Raw genomic sequence first — 18,740 nt, forward strand, 5'->3', positions numbered from 1 at the left:
GGCCTCGAGTGCCGGTGTCCTGGAGGTTTTAGATGTGTCTATGATCCATCACAGCTGATTTAAAGGGCTAAATGAGTCCTCAGCATTTCTTGAGGTTCTCCAGAGGCCTGGTAATGAACTAACCATTTGATTCAGGTGTGTTAACCCATTGTGCAATCTAAAACCTGCAGGACACCGGCACTTGAGGCCTGGAGTTGCCTACCCCTGGATTAGAGGATGGGGGTCCTTTTGAATAGAATAGAATAGAATAGAATAGAATAGAATAGAATATCTCTTTGGGGGGAAACTCCCACTGGGTTTAAATCTGGGACTCTCCCCCATTTGACCTTAGAACTGAAGAAGCTTCTCAGATGAGAGATAAGACGTGATCTAGCAACTTAAAGAAGTCCAGACGCTTTTCTTTGCAAGCTCCTTAGACTACGATGACCTGGATGACTGAGAACCTTCACAGACATACAATGCATAAACTCAAGCTGTATTCCACAGATGTAAGACATACATTCTAGGTTAACTAGTGACTTTAAATTTGCTCTAGGCGCAAATTTGGATGTGTCTGTGTGTTTTCTGTATTTGAACAGAAAAGACTACTGCTCCCACCCAGACCCTGAGCTAGATAAGCAGAAAGAGCTGAATGGACGGACAAATTATGCGTGAAAATCTGTGACACAAACTTGGGTCTCTGGTGTGAGCAGTAAAATATCAATTTCATTCCATGAAACAACTTCCACAAGTTTTGCTTTTTAAAATTCAATTCACTTCTATTTATGCAGCGTCAAAGCACAACAGTCACCTCAAGGCACTTTATATTGTAAGGTAGACCCTACAATGATACAATAGAGATAACCCCAACAATTATATGACCCCCTATGAGCAAGCGCTTTGGCAACAGTGGAAAGGAAAAATTCCCCTTTAACATGAAGGAACCAGGCTCAGGGAGGAACAACCATCTACTGCAACCAGTTGGGGCGAGGGGAGGAAAATACTGATATGTGCACGTGGACGTGAATCCATAGTTATATGACTGGACAGATTAAGAATTGTTTTCAGGAGCATGAAGAAATCGTTAAATTTACATCCAAAAAGACAAATCAACAGATGAAAAGGCCATGACTACTTCACAAACTGATGTGAGAGTGCATTGCACCATGGTAACACAGGCTCATTTTAAATGACCAAATAATTACTACCAAGTTCAAATAATATATTTTCCCTAGCACAGTCAAACCTTATATTTAAAGACTACTGACGGGCTATTAAATTCTTCATTTAAAATACATGATTAATTATTTAAAACAAATTGGTTTGGTTTGGGGAAAGTCAGGGTTCAAATACAATAGTTATCCACAGTTTTTGAAAAAAGTGACAACAGATATGCCACTGACATGAAATAGAAAATACCTTATTGAAAAGTTTAAGGTTTCAGTTGATGCTGTGGTATAGTGGCTAAAGGGCTTGTTTGTGTGGCTCTCCAGAGTGGTGTTGCTCTCTTAATTGCTCTCTAAGGGGAATGAAGTTAATGACCTGTTGACCTCTCATAACATAATTGCTGTTATTCCTTGGGAAGAGCAACACTAGAATCCTCTGAAGAGCTCATTAATAAAGTTAAACTCTTATCCAACATTGGTCTCAACAGGTAAAAAGTTACTGTTTGTGTTTTGACAGCTATCCCATGAGGCCAACAGACCTTGACCACTGGATCACAATTAGCTGGCTCTAACCATTTTCCCTGAGGCCTACTGTTTTCCAGCAAGGGACCCAATGGAGGTCATGCTGGAAATTTGTAATTATGGCACTTGTATTTCATCATTGTGACTGTAAGTTCCTAAACTTTAATTTCACAAAGATGTCACATACACACAAGCACACACATCTTTGACACATTTACTATGTACTTTCATTTCACAGAAGAACAATAGTTTGCGGTCAGGTGACTTACTTTCAGAATAAAAATATTACTTGTTAAATTATTTGACCTTAAATAAATTATCTCATAATTACCAGTTAAAATATAAAACTTGGGTTAAATGCCCACACATTCAAGCTGTGTACACTGTGTGTACAGACTGTAAGCAATCACTTCCAGTACATAGGGTTAAAGCTGAAAACTGGTTCAAAAAGCACTCCACTGAAAAATGAAAATGAAACAGGTGCAGATTGAAATGAATACTACAAGTCTGACCCCTTATCACTGATTTCTGTTACCTGCTGAAAATAAAGCTCAGGCTGGACTGAGGTCAGCATATATTCATTTTTTTTTACATCATGCTGCCGTTGTGTTAGCATGTGTTAGGATGCCTGGGTTGACCCAGGGTTTTGAGTTTATACTGTATGTGTATGCGTGTGTATATATGTGTATGCGTGTGTATATATGTGTATGCGTGTGTATATATGTGTATGCGTGTGTATATAAGTGTTTGGCAGCACAAATGAACCAGCTACTAATCGACGAGCGAGACCCAACATGGCTAACTGAAGACAGTCCTGATCAGGACTGGGAGAAATCCCATCCAAATACTGGCAAATAACCTGTCTCAGTACCATATGGAAGCTCCTGTCATAGCGGCTAAGATGAAGAGGCACATGGCTCACAATACATGAGTGGAGCACAGAAAGGAATAGGGAGGGATATCAGAGCAGCAAAACACCAGCTGCTGGTAGAAAGAGCAGTCACGCGATCTGCAAGATCAGACTGACCCTTTGCACTGTCTGGGTTGATTACAATAAGGCCTAATTGTCAATGCCATACACCTGGATCCTGGAATGCCTAGAACTATACAATAGCAACAGGACCCTAAGGGTTTTCATCAGGAACTTAATGGGGATGGGATAAATAACACTAGAGGCCAACTTCAAGCCAATTGCACAAGTTGTAATCAAGTATGGGATCTACCAAGGAGACAGCCTGTCCCCACTGCTGCAATGCATAGGCCTGAACCTCCTCAGTGAGATCATGGACAACACTGGCTATGGATACTGACTACAGAATGGAGCAATTGCCAGCTACCCCCTCAAAATGGATAACATCAAACTGTGTGCCAGGAGTGAATGAGACATTGATTTAATGATTCATACAACAAGGATCTAAAGAAATGACAATGGAATGTTGTTTGAAGTGGAGAAGTGTAGTCAGATGGCAACAAAGAGAGGGAAGGTAGTCAGAACTGAGGGGATAACACTACCAGAACGCAACATTGCAGACATTGAGGACAGCTGCAAATACCTGGGAATTCCACAGGCAAATGGTAACCACAAAGAGGCCGCTAGGAAAGCTGCAACCTGCAGAGCGTCAGGCAAGTCCTGCAGAGTCAGCTGAATGTTAAGAACAATATCAAGGTTATCAACACCAGGTACAGTGCTGGGATAATAAGATGGGCAAAAGAGGAGATAGAAGCTACTGACATCAAGACAAGGAAGCTATTTAACATGCATGAAGGGTTAACCCAAATCCAACACCCTGATACTGTATGCTAAGTGGAAGGAAGCAGCACAGGGACTAGTGAGTGTCAGAACCACAGTCCAGGATGAGACAAAGTACATCAGGAAGATGGCCACAACTGACTGTGTGCTCAGTGAGTACCTCAGAGGGCAAGAGAGATTTTTTTTTTAAAATAAAAAATGTCTCTCTTTTTCCCGATGCTGCTATAACTTGGCATAACTACATCTATCACTACAGTCATCTTCCTCTGCTTGTCCACCACTACTTTATCTGGTCGGTTACCCATCACAAGTTTGTCTGTCTGCATCTGGAAGTCACACATGATCTTAGCTTAGCAGCTTCTTAGACGCTTCTTAGTAGAAGAAGATATATGGATGAATGGAACATGGAAAGATTTTTCCTCAAAAAAAGCACACTTAATTTGCCATAAAGTTCCATTATTTGGGAATAAATGAAAGAGAGGAATTTTTGAGCTGCTACAGAAAGCAGAGCAGAACTAGTTTTAAAAACTTAAAGTCCCTCAGAAGGACAATCAAGTCTCCAGATGGGGCACACTCGTTCGCCCTGCCCAGTCACTCCAAGACAACCAGGTCCTCTGAACTGCCAATTAATGCATATCGCAAACAACAATCAGAAGGGCTATGTCCACACGTACACAGGTATTTTTGAAAACAGAGATTTTCCTTTTTTATTTTTTTTTAAATCCCATCCACACATGCAGTTTTGAAAAAATATCTCTGTTCACATGTAAACGTTAAACACGAAATGTCAAACTGAAAAATAAGTGAAAAAGGGTTAATCACCAAACACATGCTCCTCTCCACAGTGCGGGAGCAATCAATCACCATACACACAGCTCACTACAAACCAATAAGGCTATCTGGCACTAGAACACATCTTTTTCTGGCCTTAAGTATTCTTAATTGCTGATGGGAGTCAGCTGTACAAAAAAGGTGACACCTAAGGCAGGAGATATAGCAGGACACACCCATAAGGTCAATTTCAGGAGGAGACCCTGCTAGGCTCATAACAAACCATTTATAAAACATGGTGAAAGCTCTGTTATAGTCTAGGGCTGTCATGGTCCGGGTGTGTGCCAGTGTGTCTCCCTCCGAGCCGGCATCTCCACCCCTGGGAGGGGCCTCAGTGTTCTGCTGATTGCTCACACCTGTGGGTAATTTAGCCGGGGACTCATAAGGCCAGCGCACTCAACCTCTCTTCGCCAGATTCTCAGCTAACCCTAGTCAGTGCAGGCCACCACCGTGATTTCGCACTCGCTTTGTGAATTACCTTGTCTCATTGTGTGTTTGTCTCATTGTGTGTTTGTCTCATAGCCACACCAAGCTGCCAAACACTAATCTCTGCCGAAGAGCTCCAACCCGGATACTGGACCACCTGACAGTCCCACAGGCTGTTCACCTGAACCACCTGCCTGCCTCTTTGCGGCAAGTACGCAGTACGAAGGAGGATTCTGAACGAACAGCTTATCCATATTTCTCCTTACCCATACCTGAACGTCTGTACTCTATTTACATTGACCCTTTCCCTGGACCCAGTGTGACTCTCCCTCCAGCCCAATCCCCGGAACTGCTGTTCTCACTGACCAAGACCAGATTGTTTACTTAGCCCAGGCTGCTTAAGACCCCTTTGATTCAGTTGTGGCACTTCGCACTTGTTAACCTCACTTTCCAGTTTATGAAACACTTATTGAGTAATTAAACATCGTCTCTAAAACTACTTACGTGCTGTTTGGCGTCCTGCATTTGAGTCCTGTCACCTTTTGAAGCGGCCTCGGCCGTGACAGGTGCTGCATTTCAGTCAGTGGTGATGGGGCTCTTGCCCATTCCCTCTTGGAATTAGGAATCTAGAAAAGTATCAGAGGATTTTGATCCCAAATACACGGTCAATGTAGTAAAAGCATACATGGATAGAAAAACAAACAAACAATGAAATCAGTCATGGACTGGGCCTAATAATTATTGAAGTGTTGTGGGATCATCTTCACAGGGAACAGAACAAAAGACAGCTAACATCCAAAGAAGAGCTTTGAATGTCTATCAAGAAGCCTGGAGAAGTACTCCTGCTACTACTTTGAATACTTTAAAAAATACTTAGCTCAGACTGTGTTGAAGAATAAATGTGATCATAAAACAGAGCTCGTTAGAATTTTCTGAACAAAATCTAAAGAAATGAGGGGGTTACTCTAGACTAGTACTGCAACTGGTCCTTAATCATTTGTCATAGGAACACTTTTCAAACAACAATGCGACAACTTTGTTTAAAAATGAATGTATCTAATTTATCAAACTGTTGTTTGGTTTCAGTAGGTTACAGTAATAATAAAATGACACAAAAAAATTTTCTAAAAGAGACTTTTTTCTCAATAAATGTTCATTTTCTTTCTTAGAGAAAATCGTTAAGTTGGACCCTGCAAAAATATTGTGGACTAAAAACATGATGAGATTGTTTTTTTTATTTCATCATGGTAGAAAAGATAGATATAGAAATATAGAATTCCTAAAATATATTAAATTCAAACATTTGAACTGTCAGCAAATCACACGGCAGCAATGTAGAAGGAGGAGTCTTCTCCAACATCCTGCCTTAAATTTTGTAGCTTTCTAAAGCAAGTGCACTTACAGTAAAGGTGCCGATATTATAGTTAATGATGTTTTTACATATCAAGATAGCAAAATGAATACGTCTAGTATAGTTGTGTTTTCTCTGACTGGTTTCAGTGCAACTGTGAACTACAGAGTCACACTTTTCTCTCTCACTTTGCTGTGTTATTTTCTCATTTTGATAGTAAACATATCTCTTATTTTAACTATAATATCAGATCAAAACCTACATGAACCCATGTATATATTTTTGTGTTCCTTGTGTATTAATGGACTTTATGGGACTGCTGGGTTTTTTCCCAGATTTGCCTTTGATCTGTTGTCTGACACACATCTAATCTCATATGTTGGATGCCTTTTGCAAGTGTTTGTTATATATTCAAATGCAAAGGTTGACTACTCTACTTTAGTCCTAATGGCTTATGACAGATATTTGGCCATATGTAGACCACTGGAGTATCACTCTGTAATGTCTGTACGAAGGACTGTGGTGTTAGTCACTCTGTCCTGGCTTGTTCCTCTCTGCTTTGAGACTCTCGTCATAAGCTTAACGTCAACACTTAAATTATGTGGCTCCAACATAAACAAGCTTTACTGTGAGAACTGGTCAATTGTCAAACTTGCTTGTGGTTCAACAAAAGTGAATGACATTGTCGGGCTGATTTTCATCACCTTTTATTGTTGTCATGTTGTCTGCATTGCATGTTCATATGTGCAGCTTGTTAATGTAGCTTTAAAATCTCGAGCAGGTAGGAAAAAGTTCACACAGACTTGTACGCCACATTTATTTTGTCTGCTGAATGTCACGACTGCTTTGCTTTTTGATCTCATGTTCTCGAGGTATGGATCAGCATCTCTGCCACAGCATTTAAAGAACTTCATGGCCATTGAATTCCTCATCATCCCTCCTATTTTAAATCCAGTTTGTTACGGTTGGGTCCTGACTAAAATTCGAAGGCGAATGATATTTTTGTGTAGGCTAGCATATCAAAGATTCGGTGTAAAAAGCCAATAGTATTAAAAGATTGACACTGATATTCAGATAAAAAAGGAAAGTATGATACATGTTACTAGTATGATAACATTTAACGATGGATGAATGATTGATTTGATTAGTGGCCACATAATGTCTCATGTTTCCATTTCATTATAATTAGAGTTCTAAAAGTTCAGTATGGAGTTATGTGATGTAAAAGTATCAAATGTAAATTTATGTAAAGCCATGTCTTATTTTTAGCTATGATTTGAGCATTGTGATGAGAGACAGATGCTTAATTTCTTGGATTCCGGTGAATTCTTAAGCACTACTTTATTATGTGTCAATGTAAAGTACAATATGCACATAATTATTCTTATTTTTATCTAAAAGTAAAGCAATTATTCTCAACTTTTCTCATTTAATATAATTCCTGCAGAGTCAGAACACATACACACATTCTGTTTGGACACGAAAGGTGTGACAAGTTGATTCCGTTTAATATCGGGGGGGGGGGATAACCTGCCTAAATGTGCATGTGTCATCTATTCATGAATTCATTTATTAAATGCTGGACATTAGCTCACATGTGCATCAGCAACATTTGTTTAAAAGATATCTGTCTGTGTACAAAGAATCAAGCACATCTCAGCTACCGTACTTTCTCAGCTACAGTCACACTGTAAAAAAACTGTGGCTGGAGACAGTGACACAACCGAAACAATGTACAAATAGTTTGTAATGTCTCCACTTTTTAAGTGGTCGGCTTGAACAGTCGTAACAATAGGGACCAGGTCCGAAACCTGGTCCCTAAAGTTTCCGCCTTTAAAGCACTTTGATGAATAAAGGCGGTGATAAAATGAGGATTAAACAGCAAAAACAGAGAGTCTGCTATTGGTTTCACATTTAACATATCAAGATGGCATTTGTGATAAAGATATAATATGTTGCCTTTCTTGAAAATCCGTTGCTAACTGCATCAGATATGTAGTACTATAGGGCCGGACTCACAATGTTGGACAACACAGAATTCACACATCACACAACTCTTTTGGACACAACAGACTTCACTGAAAGGGCATGGGTAATGTAGTCACAAAAAAGGCAGATTACAGTACTTTTGCTTTTTCTCAGTCTCTCTGAATCTCAGGTGGAGGTTTGCAGGAGAAAAATTGCCGAGTAATAATCAAGCTCCCTCGTGCTCCTGAAAACGGCTCATGTGCTCCTTCTGCTAATGTTGCTTTTCTCTCTGCCTTGAAGTCACCTTGGTAGTTATCTGAAGACTTCCTTACATGTTCAGTACCTTAAGAATCTCCTGGATTCATGGAACATTCCTAACATTGCAACCTCCCCACTGCTGCCTTCATGTAAAATTTAGATGCAGCTTCTGGGTCTGAATAGTTAAGTGCTTTAAATCTGCATTATTTTTAATAATGGCCACCAGGAGGTGATACCTGTGGTTGCAAAAAGACATTTACATGCATGTGGGGAAAAAAGCTCCTCAGACTTGACTCTAAACACTTCCCTGCTTAGCTTAGAGTCTTAGTCATTGATTTTTGGGTCATGTTGAATAAAATTAAATAAACTTTGTATATCCCTTCAGAAAGAAGGGATATTTGGCCTATTCTCGGTCAGAGTCAGGCCTGTTCCTATCTTATCACATCTGGTTTCAAAACCAAGGTAGTGATTGGACTGGTGATGGGGGAAATGTTAATCCCAAGGCATTAAAATGGGACTGACGAATGGTAAATGTTAGCTGTATCCATCTTTTATTCTGCTTGTTGACACTGGTATTTTTAAATTTTAAAATTTAAAATTTTCTTCATAACTAAAAAATGTTTTCATGTAGCCATTTTGTCACATCTCATTAGTGCTTTCTAAGTAAATTGCAGCCAGTTTTAGTACAGTGGGAGTGAACGCTGGTCTGTAGGTAGGCCCTAGTGTGGCGGTAGCTGGTGAAATGAAACTGTACTCCTAAGGTTGTCTATTTAATGTTTTTTCTCTTTGCTGGTCTCAACGTTTCGCTCATATAATACACAAAACCTATTTAAAAGATTAATTTGTTATATTGTATTCAGTGGTAACGACCAGGTTATGTATTTGAGGCCATTATTCTTTGACAATGGGACTGTGTGTGCAGTCTAAGTCCATTGCAACTAACATGGTGGTAAGTAGACAAGTAGAGGCTGCCCACCTAGTCAGAAGTTGTTTTTTGTGTTGATTTTGCAATAACTCAATAAAATCCTAAATATCTACATTTTTGTTGCTCTTTAGTTTCTTTATCAGGGAAACCTCACCTGTCCTTTCTTTGATTTTTGGCCCAGTTTATTCTGTACTAGAGAAAGGTTACATGAGACTGGGATGCATTTTTTTCATTCCTCCATTAAGGAAGCACCTTCTGTAGAGCAGGCAGTGAATGCATTTCACTTATTACAATCCATTTTTCTGCATTTAAAATTGGTTTTAAATGTTCATAAAACAGAATTTATCGTGTTCTCAAAAGCTCACCCACGGATGTTTGATGATCTTAGCGTTGGTACAGATGTTGGCAAAACCATTGAAATGGTACATGCCTACAAATATTTGGTTATAAAGTTTGATGACAAGTTTCTCTCTAATGTACACATTGCTAGTCTTATTATGAAAATTAAAGGGAAAAATGTTTTTTACTTTAGAAATAAATCTTTTTACCCTTTTGCCTGTAATTGATTATGGTGACACACTGTATGTTTCCTCTTCAGTTCTCAGTAGTCTTCATGTAGTCTATAATGCATCACTATGTTTTATCATAAAGTCTCTGATAATTAATAATTTGGTGGGTTAGCCATCACTGACCATTCGAAGAAAACAGCACTGGTATTTTTCTTCATAAAGCTGTTTTAGGTAATCTTACAGTCTCCCTGTCCCACTACCAAAAGTTACCAGCTATACTCTTCGAAAGGGTTGCTTTCTGATGTACCTAGAGTTCTGACAGATATGTCAAACATTCTATGCACCTTAGACAAGGAATATAGAGAAAAATCTAAATTTACTTTAATTATTATGCTTTAAAAAATGTAAAAGCATAATAAGGAATAAAGTGAAGGAGACTTATTGATGTTTACTTTAAGAAGCCACTCTGTGTTCAAATGTTTTACATCAGCAGGCCCAACCCCGTACCGGTCCATGAGTTTGGTACCGTGTCGCAAGAGTTCAGGCTCGAGTGTGTTAGGATGCCTGGGTCGTTGACCCAGGGTTTTGAGTTTATATATTATTTATCATTTCTATGCTTTGGTTTCTTTGTTAGAGTTATGTCTTATGGTTTGTCTCTGTGTAATCCTTAGTTGCTGTCTCCCCTGTCCGCTATATCCCCGTGTCCAGTCAGTGTCTGTGTCTGCCCTGGTCCCATGTCTCTGTTCCCTCTGTTGTAGTGCCTACATGTGAGTCTGTGTCTTTTGTTCAGTCTGTGTTATGTGTTTCCTGTTTTACTTTGAAAGTCCATGTCTGATGTTAATGTGTCTGATTTTGCTTCCCCTTGTCTCGTTAGGCCTGATTTGCCCCAGCTGTGTTTCCCTCCTGTTACCCATTCCCTGATTGCTCCCTCTGTGTATTTAAGCCCTGTGTTTCCTTGTGTCTGTGTTGCAATCTACCTATATCGTCACCTATTTTTGATGAGCCAGTTTTCAGTGAGCCTGCTCCTTTGCCTTCCTGTGCTCCTCCACCCAGGGAAGCTGCAGTCCAGCCATCTCCTGCACCTGTATCAGTTCCTCAGGTGAAGGGGGCTAGGGCCCAGTTTGTCCCTGCTCCGGTTTCCAGGTCAGCTGACCCTCCGCTCCTGCTGGAGGGTCCTGCAGCGCCGTCGCCTGCAGCGCCACCACCTGCGGCTCCCACGCCATCGCCTGCAGCGCCGCCCTCGTCTGGTCCAGCCTCCGAGTCTGTGCCCTCGTCTGGTCTAGCCTCCGAGTCTGCGCCCTCGTCTGGTCCAGCCTCCGAGTCTTCAGCTTCGTCTGGTCCAACCTCCGTGTCTTCGCCTTCGGCGTCACCTGGCCCAGCTTCCGTGTCTTCGCCTTTGGCGTCGCCTGGTCCTGCCTCACTCAGTCTAGCTTCGTCTGCGCCTGAGGTCTCTATGCCGTCTGGTCCTGCACGTCCTGTCCGGCCACTTTCCAGGCCGATGACACAGGAAACACCAGTGTGAATTTCATAGTTTTCAGGGTTTTTAAATCTGTTTTTAGTGTTATTTTTTCTATCGTTTTTATCATTAACTCGGTGTCCCTGGGTCTTTTCCCATGTGTTATGAATAAATCTTCTCGTTTTGGTACCTGTACTGGTTTTATTTTGTTGTATTTATCCGTGACACCTTAAAGGCCAGTCCGTGAAAATAACGTTGTGGATAAACTTGTCTGCTGGGAATAAAAAAAGTTAAGGACCGCTGCTTTATATTGTTTTTTGTTTTGTTTTGTTTTTTAAAACTGTTTGTTGTGGTTTTATACTTATAGTATTTTTTAGATGTTTTGTATGGCTGCTAACTTGACCACGTCTGGCTTATAAAAGAGAAGTTGGGCAATAAAGTCTCATGATCAGTATTATTCCAAGTAATCCAAGTGTTTGGAGTGGAACTGGGGTGAGCTTAGTGCAGGCTTTTTGATAACAAAATTTGCTAGCACCACAGTGCTTTTTATTTAAACCAGGAGTCATTTTACATTATTGACCACATACAACATAATTCCATCTTAAGTGAGCAGAATCAGTTCTTATTTCTCAATAACCTATAAAAACCACAAAATTGTTCCTCTTTTATAAAGCTATAAAACATAAATTACACATTTACACAAACTACACTAGGACTTCCTCTTTACACATAATTAAGCAGCTTGTCTGCTCCCTTTTTCATAAGGGAGATAAGAAAAGGTGTCCTGCCCACAGTTGTAGGTCCACATATTTGATTTAGCAGATGTTTATGCTGGATGTCTTTTCTGATGAAAACTCTACACAACAGAACCACTAAACAAAGGGCCCAAATCATTTTGCATATTATTGCATTTTTTTAATTTACAATTTGGACTGGATCCCAACTTTATTTTTAAACACAGTATAGATTATACCATTCAAAAGATTCTGCAGAAAACCGACCAATCCATCCATCCATTTTCTGCTGCTTAACCTGTTAAAGCTGTACTGTGTTGTGTTGATTTTATGAATTTAGAATGCATGATTAAGAATAAAGTCAGATATATCTGTTAAAGAAGAATGCCATTTTCTATTGCCATTATTGTCATTGGCCCTCAAGTACACTCCCACTTTATTGCTCCTCCTCTGTGCTGCAGCTATAAATGTTAGCAGATTCTTTGGTCTCATTCAGTTGGGATGAAAGGAGCTAATTTCTGAGCTTTGGTCTTGTAAAGTATAAAACTACTCTTTGTTCTTTGCTTACTGATGCGCGCATTGTGTAACAGGTATAACAGCTGTTGAGAAGGAACATATCATAATGAGGTAGCATGCATGTCTAAAACAGATTTGAACAGAATAATAGAAACTTTGCTAAACCATCGGGATTGGGTATTCTTATTCATATCGAAAAGAATCAGAATCAAAATACTTTCATAATCCCTAAGGAAATTGGACCATTCATATCATTATTACTGATCAAACTTGTTCACTGTGCAAATTATGCAGAAAATGGGAAACTCAAGTGAGACTGTATCATTTGTGCTGGCTGCTTATGGAAATGTTGGAGCTTTAAAATACATGTATTTTAGTATAATATTGTTCTGGTATGTTTCTATATGTGTGGCCAACACAGTCCTTATTGTGGTCATACATGTGGACAGAAGACTGCATGAGCCAATGTATATACTGCTTAGCAATTTATGTGTGAACGAAATAAATGGCAGCACATCGATGTATCCTCTTTTGCTCTCACAGATGTTTTCAGACAGCCATGAAGTGACTCTGCCGTGGTGTTTTCTCCAGATGTGTTGTATGTACACAACTGCTTCTGCTGAGTTTTGCAGTTTAGCAGCCATGGCCTATGACAGATATATCTCAATCTGTCATCCATTACGCTATAATATCACTATGAACACAGAGAGAGTGTTTATGTTAATTCTACTTGTATGGGTTTATTCATTTCTTATTTTTATATTCTCATTTTCATTCATCTTCAGTTTGAAGTTCTGTGGAAATGTTGTTAATAATGTGTATTGTGACCACAAATTAATAATTCGACTTTCATGTTCAGTTTCAATCCACAGCTTTATATCTGACATATTCTTTCTGTTACTGAGTATTTTCATACCATTCAGTCTCATTTCAGTCTCTTACATGAAGATTTTAGCAGTTTGTCGAAAAACATCCACAGAAAACAAGCAGAAAGCCGTGACTACTTGCACCCCTCAGATCGTCTCTGTGTCAAACCTGTTTGTCGGGTGTATTTTTCATGCTATCGATTCCAGTGTTTTAGTTGCTCAGGTGCCAGGTGAAGTCCGTATAATTTTATCTATATATCTCCTTATTTGTCAACCAATGCTCACCCCATTTATGTATGGATTTAATTTGCCAAAGATAAGGCAATCATGTACAATGCTTGTGTTTAAGAGAAAATCAATATCTTTGTTTGGCAAGAGACTGTTTTAGAGCATCTGTGGTGGAATAGCATTCATCAAACATATTATGGTTTGTACACATGAAGAAAATAAAATCTGATTATGTCATGTATTTACCTTTATAAAAGGCCCATTTCATTAATTCAGTTCATTTTGTTTTAATTGTTTTGTAAAAGCTACTGTGCAACCTCTAATTTCCACTGAATTCCTGACATAATCTGCAATGCTTGATGTTACCCTCAGAGAGGAAACCAAAATTTTGTTTATTACATTGTCCTTAGAATAGTTTTAGGTGCTTCTCTGCTACAACAAAAATTATTCAACCAATCATATAGTTATCAGGAAGTTTCAGCAGTAAATGCTGAGTTGCTCATTTGAATCAGTGAATCTGTGTTGACCCCATGCGCTACCATAAAATTATACCAACTTACAGGAAATGAGTACAAGAATTTCTTACTGGAGGAAAGAATGTGATTGTACTGTTTGGGTCATCCCCTCAGAAATGTAACCAGAGAGAAGAAGATCAAATCAGGAAGAAGATAACTACATCATTTTAAACTCACTCATCAGATAGGAATTAAGAAGTGTTAATCTGAGTATTGTTGAATCTGAGTATTAATGAGAGAGACATTTAGTGGATTCATTTGTATCTGATTGCTGATGGGGTCTGTATACAGAAATCATTACACTGGTTCAGTTAATCAGAATCAGAACACTTTCTTAATCCCAGTAGAATTTATGCGGTCACAGTTGCTCCAAAACAATACGAACAGTAACTAACTAAACTAAATGAAATGATACGATATAATACAAGTTACAAAATAACAAAGTCACAAAATAGCTCAATAAATACAAATAGCTCTAATTATAAATATCCTGGTATAGTAGACAAAATTACATATATGTGGCGGACACTGAGTTGCCCCTCTTACTATATTGACTTTGCAATTTTCTCTGTAAACGATGTGATATTAAGGGTGTGCGACTATCGTAGTGTGTAGTATGTTGCAGATCAGTTTATTGAGTCTGTTATATCTGCAACCCTCAACCTTCTGCCCCATCATGCAACAGCCTAGAGAATTGTTCTGAAATGTTCAGTGTAAACATAAGTGTACTTCCATGTCTGTGCTTCCTTGCCCTCCCTAACTAAGGCAAAGAATGGCTCCACCTGGGGAGAGCAATTGGCACAAATCCATAGTCTCTTTCTCTCTGGAAATTCTTTTTATAATGAAACGAGTAAAAATGAAATGAAAGCGGGAAAGCTGCTGCTGTGTGTGGATGAACAGCAACCCTGAGTATAAATAAAAGATGCTGAAAAGCAGAAAAATGTAATCAGGTCTGCAATGGTCATTTACAAATACCAATTAGTCCAATCCAATCCAATCAATTAGTGTCTCTGAAGGACATGAATTGTCCAGCATTTTGGCTAAACTAAACTCAAAGGTGTTCAAAGGATGACCGGAGGGCAGAGAGGAACTGTTTTGGCCACTTGGTGAATGTTTCTCTGAAGCTCTGGTGTCATATGGAAACTATGAATTGTCCTACTGGGAGAGTTCATTGCTGAAATGGGCACAATCAGTGACAGCTTCTTGGGGTACGATTATGAAGAAAAGTCTGGCTGATCTGAACCCGAGGGGTATTCTGTTCTTGGACTCCTTTGCAAACTACAGCTTGTCTATAACAAACATAATGCTTAAATATAAGGATATTCATAGATGAGCATGGCACCAGGACACATTAGGCCATAGGTTGATGATCGATTTTGTAATAGTTTCACCAAATTTGCAGCTGGATGTTCTACACTCAGGAGAACAACATGATACAAGATAATTAACAAGACCGACGACGGAATGGAGCAAGTGTCAACCACCTCCTCTACATGGATGACATCAAGCTGTATGGGATGACATCAAGCTGTATGGCAGGAATTATCTATACCACTAGGATCAACATGGACGATATCAGAATGTTGTTTCGACTTGGAAAGTGTAGTTGATTTTTTTTATATGAAAAGTTGAGAATGTGGAAATTCAAATCCAATTTTGGCCCACTTAAGAAACATTTGAATTTCCCTTGAGAAGAATAAAAAGGTTATTATCCTCCACAATTCTGAAAACCTGTGGAACTTATTGTAGTTAAAACAAACAAAAACCTCCAAAGAGGAAGAATGCCATTGTCTCTAACTCTGGACCTCAAGTTTAGCCACGCCCACCTCATTCTCCTCCTCGGTGCTGCAGCCATAAATACTAGCAAAAGAGTTTGTCTTGTTTAGTTGGGAGAAGAAGCTGAACTTATTGTTATGTATTCTTAGCATGTGAAGAATCTCTGGAATTGAATCTTGTAAAAGTATAAAGCTATTTGCTTTTTGTTTTGTGTTTCCTGATGTTTGATTATTATTAGTTTGTCTTGTTCATTGTGTGACATTATGCAGAAAATAGGAAACTCAAGTGAAAGTGTATCATTTGTTCTGGCTGCTTATGGAAATGTTGGAGCTTTTAAATACCCATATTTTATTATAATATTGTTCTGGTATGTCTCTATATGTGTGGCCAACACAGTCCTTATTGTGGTTATACATGTGGACAGAAGACTGCATGAGCCAATGTATATTCTGCTCAGCAACTTATGTGTGAATGAAATAAACGCCAGCACATCACTGTATCCTCTTTTGCTCTCACAGATGTTCTCAGACAGTCATGAAGTGACTCTGCCGTGGTGTTTTCTCCAGATGTGTTGTATGTACACAAGTGCTTCTGCTGAGTTTTGCAGTTTAGCAGCCATGGCCTATGACAGATATATCTCAATCTGTCATCCATTACGCTATAATGTCATTATGAACACAGAGAGAGTGTTTATGTTAATTCTGGTTGTGTGGATGTATTCATTTCTTAGTTTTATATTCTCATTTTCATTCATCTTCAGGTTGATGTTTTGTGGAAATATTGTAAACAATGTGTATTGTGATCACAAATTAATAATTCGACTTTCATGTTCAGTTTTAGTCCACAGCTTTATATCTGACATATTCTTTCTGTTACTGAGTATTTTCATACCATTCAGTCTCATTTCAGTTTCTTACATGAAGATTTTAGCAGTTTGTCGAAAAACATCCACAGAAAACAAGCAGAAAGCCGTGACTACTTGCACCCCTCAGATCATCTCTGTGTCAAACCTGTTTGTCGGGTGTATTTTTCACTCTACTGATTTCAGCCTTTTAGCTGCTCATGTGCCAGGTGAAGTCAATATCATTTTATCTATATATCTCCTCATTTGCCAGCCAATGCTCACCCCATTTATGTATGGATTTAATTTGCCAAAGATAAGGCAATCACGTACAATGCTTCTGTTTAAGAGAAAATCAATATCTTTGTTCAGCAAGAGAGTGCTTTAGAGCATCTGTGCTCTGTTGCAGAATAAAAGTTAGCAATCTTCTTCTGTTTTGTAGACATAAAGAAAATGTCATGTCATTTATTTATGTTTATAAAATGCCCATTAATCCATGTTTTTAAAATGTATTTATTTTAATTTGTTTTGCAAAAGCTACTCTGGAACCTCATATTTTCTTTTGTCTCCTGAGCTCTAAGTGAAAGGTTAATGGTAATAGCTCGGGAAAAAAATATTAAATATTTGAGTATGATGACAATGATCATTTTAAAATAAAAATGCAGTTTGAATAAACCTTCAGGTTCATGGCAGCTTAATCATCTATTGCAGGGTGTTGCCCTCAGACAGGGAACAACATCACTGTCCCTAGAATTGTTGTATGTTTTTAGGTGCTTCTCTGCTACAGCAAAACTTTAAGTGATCATAACTAATTATGATCAGACAGGTGAAAGGTGATAATCAAGGTGACTAGATCATTTAAATAAGGCAGTTAAAGGTCATATATATTTGACACGTTTGGGTAAGCAATAGTATGTGGATATAAATGATGATGACTGTACATGTGTGGGTATGGGTGTCAGGAAGTCGGAGAGGACTTTATGAAGGGAGAGGTAAGGCACAAGGATAAAATGGTTCTTTAAATGTTAAATGACAGAAATGTAACGAGAGAAAAGGTTAAATCAGAAAGAACAGAATTACAATATTTTAATCTCCCTTACCAGATGGTAAATAAAAAGCCTTCATATCTGATTTGACTATTGCTGAATTTGACTATTAATGACTGAGGCATTTACTTGACTCTGATTTGTGGTGGTGGCTACATATACATCAATCATTACACTGGGTCAGTTAAACATAGCTACACAGCTCTTTCGCGGAGCAGGTTGACCTACTGTGATTGGACCTACCTGCGGAGGGCAATTGGCACAAACATAACAATCTCCTGCTCTCTGGATTTTCTTTTTCTGATGAAATCCTATAGAATTTCACACCGAATTAAACAACAGTTAGTGCGTCTGAAAGCACAGGAATTGTCTGGCAATTTGGCTAAACTAAACTAAACTAAAATTCAAAGGATGGCCGGAGGGCAGAGGGACCCTGTACTGTTTTGCCCTCCAACTTCTTCTTCTTCAACTTGATGTATATTGTATATTTAAAATAAATATTGTTGACCAAAGCGCTTTACACATTCGGCCAGCAATAAAGCAATGTTAAAGAACAATAGAAACAATCAAATACACTAAAATAAAATATCGATAATCGATACACGGCCACAGCGACCCGTCCTTTTTTCCCCCACACAGAAGAAGCCCGCAGCAATGGGGGAGGAAGACGGTCTGACTATTCCTGCTGCCAGCCATTCCTGGATGTAGTTCTCCATGGATTCTCTCGGGATGGGACAGGTTATACAGTCTACTAGAGGGCAGTGGGGCTCCCGGAAGTAAGTCAATGGCGCAATCGTATGGTCGGTGAGCGAGCCTTATCTTTATTAAATACTTGCTGTAAATCATGATACTCTAGAGCAGACCTTTCCAAAGTGTGGGGCCCGCCCCATTGTGGGGGGGGCGCAGTATGAAAAGGGTGGAAAAACACAAAAAAAGCATGGACGCGCTTGTTTTTTTTAAAAGGTTCCTTCATGTAATGATCTGCTAGAGGGTGTGGGGGGGGCCACAGCCCCGTCCTCCAGGGCATGAAGCAGGTATGGAGGAGATCAAAACTCCAGACATCCAGAGGCCCCCAGA

General features: G+C 39.1%; 3 protein-coding genes across 3 annotated transcripts; all 3 read left to right on the forward strand.

The window, feature by feature from the left end:
• The first annotated feature begins 6,130 nt into the window (after positions 1-6,130).
• Positions 6,131-7,072, forward strand: LOC102210380 (olfactory receptor 6N1-like). Its single transcript, XM_005747862.1, has one exon. It carries the CDS (start codon positions 6,131-6,133, stop codon positions 7,070-7,072), a length of 942 nt encoding a protein of 313 aa, XP_005747919.1.
• Positions 7,073-12,688: 5,616 nt separating this feature from the next.
• On the forward strand, positions 12,689-13,645 carry LOC102210683 (putative gustatory receptor clone PTE01). Its single transcript, XM_005747863.1, has one exon. It carries the CDS (start codon positions 12,689-12,691, stop codon positions 13,643-13,645), a length of 957 nt encoding a protein of 318 aa, XP_005747920.1.
• A 2,394-nt stretch (positions 13,646-16,039) lies between these two features.
• Positions 16,040-17,005, forward strand: LOC102210964 (olfactory receptor 4D1-like). The gene has a single exon (XM_005747864.1). The coding sequence runs from the start codon at positions 16,040-16,042 to the stop codon at positions 17,003-17,005; it is 966 nt and encodes a 321-aa protein (XP_005747921.1).
• The last annotated feature ends 1,735 nt before the right edge of the window (positions 17,006-18,740 follow it).

This window comes from Pundamilia nyererei, unplaced genomic scaffold, assembly GCF_000239375.1.
Source record: "Pundamilia nyererei isolate P.nyererei 1_Seehausen unplaced genomic scaffold, PunNye1.0 scaffold00206, whole genome shotgun sequence".
Classification (NCBI taxonomy): domain Eukaryota; kingdom Metazoa; phylum Chordata; class Actinopteri; order Cichliformes; family Cichlidae; genus Pundamilia; species Pundamilia nyererei.